General features: G+C 36.5%; 1 protein-coding gene across 1 annotated transcript; it reads left to right on the top strand.

Moving 5' to 3' along the window:
- The first annotated feature begins 272 nt into the window (after nt 1-272).
- Nucleotides 273-8,294, top strand: LOC114545891 (complement C1q-like protein 2). The gene is made up of 3 exons (XM_028564462.1): nt 273-505; nt 636-767; nt 8,014-8,294. Exons 1-3 carry the CDS (start codon nt 295-297, stop codon nt 8,292-8,294), a joined length of 624 nt encoding a protein of 207 aa, XP_028420263.1. The 5' UTR covers nt 273-294.
- The last annotated feature ends 3,407 nt before the right edge of the window (nt 8,295-11,701 follow it).

Consider the following 11,701-nt stretch of genomic DNA (forward strand, 5'->3'; position numbering starts at 1 on the left):
TAACTTAATTTGTAGGATGATCTGCTACAATACCAACTAAACACATGAATCTTTATGAAGTTACTAAAAGATCAATAAAAAAAGCTGAGCAATGTGTGTGTTTACTCTAGGATATCAAAGGTTAACTGAGTGCCAGTAAATGTTGGTAATACTATTTTCTCATTGCATAATAAGCCTTGTTTTTCAAGGGGGTGTCAGAAATTAGCAGGTCATCTTTAAACAATACAAAAGCAGCCAGAGAGATCATATCAGTCAGAGTTTAGGCGACTGAGCGAAGTTAAATCAACTTGGAAGATGAAGTCTACCATTTTGCTGTTTGTTTCTATGTTCTGGGGCCTGATTTTGGCCCAAGATGATACTCCTGAAATAGAAAAAACTAGTGGAACACAGTCATATGACACGTGTGATCTCCTGAAAGAGTTTGGTGCCCTGAGAGAAAAACTGGGAGTTATGGAAACCAGGCTGAAGGACAGTGAAAACCAGATTCTTGAACTGAAGAAAAAAAGTAAAACATTTGCTCTGATTCATAAAATACATCAGTGGATATTTCTTATGTGTGATGGAATAAATGAAATCAAAAAAGTATGGAAATACATTTACAAAATAACGTGATTACAATGTTTTGTTTGACACAGAAACAACTAAGGTAGCATTTAGTGCAGCAATAGGTGGGAGTGGAGAACCCATTGGACCCTTCAACACAGACACAACTTTAATCTACAAAACGGTGATAACAAACATTGGCAATGCCTACAATGAACATACTGGTAAGTACAGTAGTACTGATATTGTCTATATATTGTTTTCTTTTGTACAAATGAATGAGTAGAATTTTGAGCCATGATGCAGATGTGCCAAATTGTAAAAAAAAAAAACATAGAAACCCATTGCCTTAAACCGTTTACGTTTTTACACAAGGTGAAACTTGACAGGTCAAGTTGTATTAACACAGAGCGGTGAGTTGATGCAGTAGATAAATCAAGTTTACATTAATCATACTAAAAATCATCAATAAACAAATTGTTGTCTAAAATAAGCATGTTAACTTAAAGCTTTTGTGCGTACCGGTAACTTTTTGATATTAATGAACGTCTGTTACATTCAAGCCATTGCCAAATGAGTTGCTACAAAGCTAATTAAGACTATCAGCTCCACACAACTCTCTCTGTATCTCTCAGTATGGCTATGTTCAGAAGATTGTGTCGTCCGGTGACTTTCCTACACAGAAACTCAAGTGAAGATAATGACCTCTTCTGAAGAGTCCATGTTTTTTTAATCCTCTGTGTCCTCCTTGGCTACCATCAACTACGTGGAGGAGGGGTGGGGTAGTGCTCGATCACATAAGGCTTGTATCAAGTGGACACGCTGACAGTTTTGTTGTCATTACTTAGAAGTCCTCATGGGGGCGACAGAAACTACGCACTCTAGCTTTAAACATGCAATGAATATATTAGGCTACTTACTACTAGGCAGAGGTGTCAAAAGTATTCACATTCATTACTCAAGTAGAAGTATAGATACTAGGGTTTGAAAAGACTTTTGTAGAAGTTGAAGTATCAACTCAAGCTTTTTACTTAAGTAAAAGTGTAAAAGTACTGGTTTCAAAACTACTTAAAGTATAAAAGTAAAAGTAATGTAAGGCAGAGATCTTAAACCAGGGGTCCTCAAATTCATTATAGGGGGCCTCCAAATTATTGTAAATTTTTGAGTCTTTTTATTATCTTTGAGTCTTTTAAAATTAAAATCCCTTAACATAATTCCAACATATTATTAGCAAATATAAATTCCCACTGATGATAGGCTTACTGGCCTATAGGTAAGGGAGACCCTAAGATATCAGCCCACAGATACAGTTCAGGGCTCGACATTAAGGCTTGTCCGCTTGTCCGGGACAAGTGGATTTTTTGTAGGACAAGTGGAAGAGAAATTTACTTGCCCCACTGGACAAGTTAAAACTCAAACAAATCAAAATGCTACTCATTTCGTCAATGTTACAGAATTGAAACCAATACATATTTTACCCCACAATCCCGGGCAGCGGGTCGGCGGGCCGCTAACGTTAGACCCAGCCCGCTGTTCATCGCATTCTCCGAAAGCGAAGCAGCATGAAAGCACGGCGAGCTAGCCGATGTTAGCTTGCTAACTCCAGCTTAACGTTACCTCCTCGCCACATCGTTCACAGAAAACAAGCTGAAAACAGAAGTCACTCGTGGCGATAGCAATGTGCTTTGTGTGGATGAAGCATTATATACGTTATTATGTGCCACTCATTCCGTTTATGTTACAGATTTTACTTTACCGATTTGAAACAAATACATTAACTAACATTAAACCGAGCAGCAGCGGGAGAGCGGACCGCTGACGTTAGACCCAGCCCACTGTTCAGCTCCTTCTCTGTAAGCGATACAGCATGAAAGCACCGCGGAACCAGCAAGCCAGGCAGCCGGTGTTAGTTAGCTAACGTTAGCATGCTAACTACGCTTTAACGTTACTCCGTCCCCACATCGTTCACAGAAAACGAGCCGAATAAAGCTGTCACTCGTGGCGATAGAAGTGTGCTTTGTGCGGATGAAGCATGAAGTTAATTTGGCTCTTGACGGCTGGCTCTCTGCCTCGTAACGTTACTAGCTGCTCCGCTACTCGTTTGTAGCAGATTAAATATCAGGTAATAATCAACTGTAAAGTAGCTACACCTTTTTAAAGGATCCCTTTGAAAGTGAAAATTGTAGAAAGAAAAAAAAAAAAACACGTTGACACCAACATTTAGTGGCAAAATCCATTGTTATGTCTACAAAATTATTTTAGATATAGTATAAGTTCAAGTCACCACTACCTCTGGTCAAAATATTGAATTAGTATCTCAATATATTGACTCAGTATCTCAGAATATAAACAAAGAATATCAAAGTAATGAGAAACTATAAAATATTGACTTAATCTCAATATATTGGCTTAGTATCGTAATATATTGACTTAGTAACTCAGAATATTGACTAAGAATCTCAAAGCAATGAGAACATTCAAAATATTGACTTACAATCTCAATATATTGACTCAATATCTCAAAATATCTCAATATATTGACATAGTAAATTAGAATATTGACTAGAAATCTGAAAGTAATGACAAACTTTAAAATATTCACTTAGAATCTCAATATATTAACTTCTGCACACCGGCGTGCAAAGTATAACTTTGTATTATGAGTCTGGAGATCCTTTTTTCTTGTTGAAGGGGAAATCTATTCTTGGGACACATTTGTTTCTACTGTTTAAACTGAATTGTATTAATGTTGATAGTGTTTGGATGCTTTCAATGGTTTCTTCAAATTCTGCATTAGCAAAACATAAAAAAAATTATAAAATGATTAATCTTTACCTGGACAAGTGACTTTTGTTCATGGACAAGTGAAACGTAAATGTACTTGTCCAAAGGACAAGTGCCTCAAAAAGTTAATGTCAAGCCCTGCAGTTAATCCTAGATTTACTGTGCCACATACAGTATGTAACATTAAAATATTATAAAATCATGCCAACAATTAATATTTTAATAGCTTATGAAAAAAGGGTATGTAAGAACGCTTTAGGTTGCCCTAACTGTTATTGTAGGACCAGTTTAATAGGCAACTTAATTTCATACAATATGTAGTAGGGGGTCCCTGCTACATCTCACTTTAAGTTAAGGGGTCCTTGGTTTAAAAAACGTTGAAGACCCCTGATGTAAGGGGGAAAAAGCCATTAAGGACAACAGCTTAACCCCAAAACGTTAGCACAAAATCATATGACTATAATAATGTAATATTAAAATCATACCTGCAAACTCAGAAGGGCTGAAAAGGTGACACATCTCTGTGTCTGTGTTTTTCAGACAACGGCAGCTACAGTCTGGTGTTACAATCCTCTCCAGTGAAATACAGACACTTTTACACCGTTTAGCTGTCAGAATTTTAACCGTGTTTACTCCCGCTGCTAGCTAACCGTAGGCTAACGTTAGCTGCTGCCAACTGTAGTGTTAACTAGCGTCCCGTGCGGCGATGTTTCAGTTCCCTCTAACGTCCGTTTTCGGAGCATCAGAGAGAAGCGCAGGCATCTAAGTGGCACCTACATAAGGCACCAAAATCCGCGTTGCTATTCGGTCCAGTAAATAACGGTCGTTAAAGCACCGGTGGCGTATTAGCACCGGGTCTGTGCAGGTTTGATGGATCGCGTACAAACCAATAGGGTGTCGGAATGACTATGTTCATACTTCTTATCCAACCACAATCACATTCACTCTCTCCGGATGGATCGATTTGAATAGGTTTTTTTGTGTTTTTTTGAACAATGACGAGCCGGAATGAAAACAAGCCGAACTGAAATATGAGTAACGAGGCTATTTTTAAAATGTAAGGAGTAGAAAGTACAGATAATTGCGTGAAAATGTAAGGAGTAGAAGTAAAAAGTATGCTGTAAAATAATTACTCCAGTAAAGTATAGATACCCAAAATTTCTACTTAAGTAAGGTAACAAAGTATTTGTACTTCGTTACTTGACACCTCTGCTACTAGGGATGGGTGGATCAATACTGTGGTAGGTAGCTGCATCATTTACGTTTTCAACGCTTTTATATAAGGTTTGTGCCAAAAACACATGACTTGTGGGCTTCAAGATAAAGTAATATTGTGAAACCACTGTACTGTACAGTATACAGAAAACTTCATACACAATTTTCAGTTATTACCTTTTCAGTAATTACAAGTAGAAGTGTGGAACACATGTGAGCAGCTGGAACTGTTATCATATAATAATAAACTTGAAGCCCTTTCCACAATGACTGTGGAAATATGTGGGCCGGAACCTAGTGCACACTGTGCAGACGCGACCTGCCCACTTCTGCATCAAACATGTGAGAGAGAGGGAAAGAATGGTGAAGAGAAGCGAAAAACAACAGCGGAAAAAGAGAGGCGGAGAAAAAAAAAAGGTGGAGAATGGCAGAAAGAAAACAGTAGTGTGATGCTATTTTTTTCTTCTGTTGATATACATCATAAAACACACCCCATAAGAAGATAAAGAAATCTTAAAGAAAGTGCAAATGTGTTTTTTTATTTTATTCATATTTGTTATATTTATTATTGTATTATTATTTAATCAGTATTCTCCATAATACTGTACTATTGTTTAACATACACATTTTAATTTAAATGTATTCATGGCCAGTATTCGTAATTACCTCTTTTTCTAAAAGACCATTGTTTAAAAAAATAAATAAAAAAATCACATACCCATTTAAGAAATGGTCATTATCAGTATTGGTACCGGAATCTATGAAATTGTAACAAAAAGTAGCGGTATCATATCGAATTGAGAAAATTTGGTTTTGGCCATCCCTAATCACTACTAAAGAAATAATTTGTACACCAAAATATTTATTTGTTTTATATCAGTATGACTTTAAGAACAATGTATTCAATACATTTTTTCCAAAAAATCATAAAGGAAAACAGTACACATACAACATTTTATTTTTCCAATGTATTATAGTGCGTGGAATTTTTCACTCAGGAAACAGAGTTACTAGAATCCAATCTGTGTATATGCCACTGAACACTTTCACTGCCCAGACCCCATCAGTCTCCACCCAGGTCTTGGTCATGGACAATAAATGTAGATAAACATGAACACTAAATCAATCATACAAAACTAAAACCCAGATAACATGAATACACACCCAAAACATTAACAGAACAATATTAAAACACACTTTAACTAGGACAGAAACCGTTCAGAACATGAGCCTTTGCATTACTTCAGCGCAGAAGAGTTCAAATGAACCTCCCCCCCCATACAGAAACTTAACATCCTTTGTTATCTCTGCTTAATATGATCTGTGCACTACATACTTAAGCTGATTATTACAAACTGCTAATGTGATTTAGTAATGAATATGGTTTTGAACAAAACATAATAGAATAAGTAGTGACCACGAAAAAGTTGAATTACAGCTAAATCTGGGTTTACAGTGTAAGTCCTTTTCCTGTGTTAGGACGGTCTGGTAAAATATGTATCAAAGAGTATCAATGACAGTAAAAACGTCAACAATTCAAGACATAAAATAAGTCTTGATTTTTAACAATGTCTGCTGTAGTTCGAATACAGATATTTTAGCCATGCTAGATGCTAAATCCTACCGACTTTGGTGGGCTCCTGACTTTTCTCCTCCCCCACCATGAGGTTGACATTTGTGGTTCAATGAGAAAAATATCTGTCCATCATTTGACATAATTTTCATTCAGTCCAAGTCTTTGGTTTATGATGAAATGCCTGTAAAACCAATGACATTCCCATCAGCCTTAGCCATTCTTTGGATATAGTGCTAAATAACAAATGCTAGCATGCCAACACCCTATTTTCATGCTTTTGTAAGGGGCACTTATAATGTAGAGTGAAGTGCTGCCTTTCTAAGGAACTTTTCAAAAGAGGAGAAGATACCAAAATAGTTTACTCAGAACATATAGCCGGCATTTATTAAACATCAATTATCCAACAGTATGACCTTGTTTCTCTTTTCTTTTGTAATGTCCTTTTAGTTGTGGAAATCAGTATCTCTTAGTTTCAACCTTTTTCCACATACGTTGAGAAAAAAACAGAAAAAATAAAATTACCTCAGCGCTCTGATAAAATAACCCCAAAATAATAAACTAAAGTCCATCTACCCAGGTAGTATGTTTTTTTTTTTTTTTTTAAGTGTGGTGAGATCTTGCGCTTATCTGTACGATGCAAAGAAGAATGGTGAGTAGAAGCAGTCCGTGTTGCAGGCAAGATGATCATCCACGCCCTCTGCTCCTCTGCCTCGTGCGTCCAATGGCAAACACGTCCAATGGAACTCCCTCCCTCTCTCTCCCTCTATCTCGTTCTCAAATCATGCATTAAAAAAAAAAAAACAACCTGCAGGGCAATATTCAATTACTTTCCGAATAACTACCAGATCTGGGAATCTCTTATTCATGAATTGTAGTAACTTAAATTCGTATTTTCACTACACACATGAAACTCAAGCACTAACATACCAAGTAGTAATGTAGCTTCAACATAGCATGGAATAGCACTTCAAATCATTAGACTCATGTTCAACTCCGATTGTTTTTTTTAACTTACGCAGTGCACATAAATACATTTTCACACAATGCATTAAACAACTGAATTAACAGCAGAAAAATCGAGCTAACTTTGCGTGCTTGACTCAGTAAAACACATCTATCACGCTATGTCTGCTAGTAACACAACTGACGAACACGTGTAAAACACTCACCGGAGAAAAGGAATACAAGAAAATGAACTTGTCATAAATTCGACCCCTTTTCTCTGCTTTTCCTTCCTTAGAAGTAGGTTTCGTGGGAAAAACAATCTTAAACTAGCTCTTAAGTGTTATTTTTTTAAAAACTTTGTTCACTCACTGTGGAAAATCTAAACATGGCTTCAGCTCACTATCGTTCCGTTGTTTTTTTCCTTATTTTTTCTTCTTCTTCACTCTAAAAATCAGTGTAGCAGTTTTCCCACTATGCAGCCCCACCACTGCCACCTACTGGACAAATATGGTGTGCAAAGAAAATATAACTACAAGTAATCAAGAATACATTAATATAATCCAATCCTGTTTGTAGGCTATTTTCGAGTGGGTTACACTTTGTTTTTTTTTGCACATTGGCAGTACAAAGTAAAAAATAAATAAATCCCATTGTAAATTCAGTTATTTTTTATTGTGAATTGTAAAATGGTCAGCTGAGTATCACTGCTCTAGACTCCTTGTTTGAAATAAAATAAACTGAAATGTGTCTGTTGGAAAGTTGTGTTGATGCTATGATAGAAAGAGGTCCCGCGGCCTAAAGTATGAATATGAATTTAATTGCCATACTATGTTGCAATAAATAGAGGTAGCACTTTAAATGTGATCCACCCAAAAACTCTCCAAGAAAGATTCAAGGACTTCTTCAAAGCTGTGTCAGAATGTTGTTGGAATAAAACATTGTTTCCACAGGTATCTTCGGAGCACCCGTTACAGGCATTTACTACTTCACCTTTCATTATCATGCTGGAGGAGGACACCCAGTGAGTCTAGTCCTCATCAAGAACAGCCAGAGTGTTGTGACGGCCTATGACAACCAAACACTGAATGACGGGGCTGATAACGGAGGCAACGCAGTGTTCGTGCAGCTGCAGCAAGGGGACCAGGTGTTTGTACGCTTAGGTGCAAATACACATGTGTGGGGAAACAATGAAATCACCACCTTCAGCGGTTTTTTGGTCAATCAGGATTGAGAAACAGTGAATATGATTCATTTGTCATAATGATCAAAATGTTAAATGACTTAACAGATCTTAAATCATAGATATTTCTTTTTTTCTTTATCATTTTGTATCTCTGTCTGAAATGATCTGAGTATTTAAAATGTATGTTCATTTTAACTCATTCCAATTATCACAAGTAAACTGTACTCTATACTGCAGATTAAAAAATGCACTTATTGTACATTTTGTATGTTGTGAATTTTTCATACACTTTTTAAACTCTTGTCTTTCTATTATCCTTGTTTAGACTGTTAATCCTTTCAGCTTTCAACTTTTTTAAATTTAAAACTTAAATGAGAATGCCAAAGTGGTGCATACTGTAGGTTTGCTATCTTTTTATTAAACCAATCAAATGCCTCAAAACTTTTCTTTGAATTCACAGAAAATAGAATTCTAAAATGTGATAGCTGGTTGAACAAATTATACATTTTTGTGGCATTGCATAACAACTGCATAGAAAGAAAATAACAAAACAAGTATTAAACAGTTAAAGTGAGAATTGTAATGTAAATAAAACAACAATGTGTTTCCACCCATGATTCGACCCATTTTGTGTATATTGAGGCACTTGTAATGGGAACCCTGTGTTGTGCCGAGCCAGTGCAGGAGTTCCACTTCAAGTATCTCTTTGTGGGCAAGGGTTAGGTTCATTTGTTTTGCACTTTTCATACGCAAAGGCAATTCATAGCCAATCCGATATCTATACTCTCTCACGCTTTGGAGGGTAACAAGGTGAAGCCGATCCCACGTGACATTGGGCGAGAGACGAGTTATATCACAGGCCTGACACATAGAGACAGAAAACTCTTTTTATGTTTTCATGCAGCATGTCTTGGATCATAGTCTGTTTATGTGCCTGTCAATAATCTACTGTCGTCAGCTAATAAGGTACTGATATCTAAAACAACTCCAGGGCATATGGTTTAGCAATTTCAAAAACAAGTCATAAAATGAGAAAAGGGTTGAATGATTTCCTAGAAGCTAGAGTTCCCTAAAATGTACCACACCTCCAACCTCTCAGATTTATGTCAGGGAAACAGACACTGACTAAAAGATTTGGATATTAGTTTATTTTGTTGATATAGTCGGAGTTGGTTGTTGCTTCATGCTATTACAGCCAAGACAGCTCAGATATCTTGCTCCAGAAATAATTTACGAGGTGAAAATAAAGTGATTAGAAACATATTGACACGTGTAGAATTTATTTCTAGGATTGGTTGACAGGAGTTTGAGCATCACCATGGTACATTATGTAGGAAGGAAACTGATGTTTCCATTCAAGCCATTTATTGTCACCATATGCATACATTTAGAGCAATATGAGATGATGAAGCTTAACGATTATGTTTCTTTTTAATCATGCACAACCATAGGTTTGTCTCTGAATCACAGGGGTAGAGGGCCATCACATGATGCTTCATGTTGCTGCCAGCCAGAACAAAGGAAACTGGTGGGACTTATAGAGTAGACCTGATTAGGAGTGAGTGAAGTCAGGTGAGATTGGGTGGATCCATGCTATGGAAGTGGGCAGACGGTTACTGAGTAGTATGGCTCTATTCTACAACACTTATACTTACAGTATATATTTCATTTGTTTATCCTTTTTCATTTATGTATCATGAGGTTTCTGTTAAATCCTGGGACATTTGGTATGAATGTAAATGTTCAGGGGAATAACTTTGTATCATTGTGGTGATCTTTTATTTTACTCTTTTTAAATTATATGTATGTGTTTTTCTATGTTGCCTTGTGTTTCCCTGTTTCTTATATAAAGCACTTTGAATTGCCAGGTTGTTGAAAGCTGCTATACAAATAAACGTGTCTTGTGAGATCAGTGACAAACAGAGACATTTTCAATATTTTAGCTACACGCTCATGATTGATAAAATTGATTTGCAAGGTAATGTACTGTATTTATTATTTTCCATTGCTTATCCACTGAGCTTAAAGGACAATTCCGGCGCAAAACGAACCTAGGGGTTATTAACTGATGTGTACCTACTCTGTCGCTCTCTGGGACATGTTTTCATGCTAAGCGAATGAGTTTGGAGCTTTGACGAGGCTACCGCGGACCGCTGGTTAGCTTACAATGCTAGTATTTGGGGCATAGGGACACTCAAATTAAATCGTTATTTAATACCACTAAAAAGGCTCGAAATATCACCACACCATAACGTTAGCATAATGAGGGTCCCTAAATGTGAACCGAAGCATTGACAACATTGTAAGTGTACACATAGTTTATTAAAAAGATAGATTATAAAGACAATCGCGTTCATGTTTACTTGCGGGAGCCATCTTGGAAACCAGTCATGACTAGTCGAACGCCGTGCAACGTGGAATCTCCATAGACAGTATGGGAATCTCAGACTCATTTGCACGGCGCTCGTTTTTCGACTAGTTATGACTGTTAGACACCCGGCTCTTAGCGTCGTTGAGTAATGTTACAACAAACCCCTTTCACCCTGGTGACATTGACATGTGAAATATATTGTGATAATGGGGTTTAAGCTGCTGGCTAATGTTAGTAGTAGTAGTAATAAAGTTGAATGTAATCTAATCTAACTTGCTTGCTCACTAGCTAGCTAGCTAGTGAGCTAGCTACAAATACAAATCAAATCAAGGAAACATTATTATGTTGGGGAAACTGCAGCGATTATATTAGAATGACATGAAGATATGTTACTAAACATAATGTGAATAAACTTGAATGGGTAAACGCTTTCATGAAGATGCATTCTAATTGGCGATGGTGTTTAACAATGAAAACTACAACTCCCATAGTTCCACGTAACTTCACTTGTTTTGATTGAGAGACCCTTAGTGGCAGAAAGTTACATATTGTACGATTAAATGGTCAGCAGAATATTTGTGGGAGTTCGGTCATATTTTATCATACTTCTTCTGTTTCTTTGTGTTGTCAATGTTATCATCATGTATTAATTGTTTTATCTTTTTATGCTACAATAATTTTCCAATGGAGATAATAAAGTTTAATTTTGATCCTAAATTCTGACAATGAAAACAATTATTGTGTCAAAAACCGGTGACCTCAAGTAGCACATCAAGACTCAATAATGTTTGGCCCAAATTTGAGTAAGACGTGAGATAAAAAATGTCTTAATCTGATCCTCAGTTCATGGCCAAAACAAGTTTAGAGCTGTGCCTGAAAGACCTACACACTTTCCTGAACTATCAGGAAGAACGTTATGATCAACAGTGTTGACGTGTTTAGTACTTTATTTAGTTATTGAATGATAGAAACAATCACTAGAAGGTGAGACATTGAAGGTCTCAATTTTGATTAACGGACAGTGGATAAAGACAGGGGTCAACCATAAAAATAAGTCCACATATTTAATCTTCTATCACTTACA

This window comes from Perca flavescens, chromosome 19 (assembly GCF_004354835.1).
Source record: "Perca flavescens isolate YP-PL-M2 chromosome 19, PFLA_1.0, whole genome shotgun sequence".
NCBI lineage: Eukaryota > Metazoa > Chordata > Actinopteri > Perciformes > Percidae > Perca > Perca flavescens.

Excerpts from the sequence above, each read along its gene's own strand:
- LOC114545891 (XM_028564462.1), top strand. The coding sequence starts at position 295 with ATGAAGTCTACCATTTTGCTGTTTGTTTCTATGTTCTGGGGCCTGATT. Across the intron at positions 506-635 it reads TCTTGAACTGAAGAAAAAAA|AAACAACTAAGGTAGCATTT; the intron begins GTAAAACATTTG and ends TGTTTGACACAG. Across the intron at positions 768-8,013 it reads TGCCTACAATGAACATACTG|GTATCTTCGGAGCACCCGTT; the intron begins GTAAGTACAGTA and ends TTGTTTCCACAG.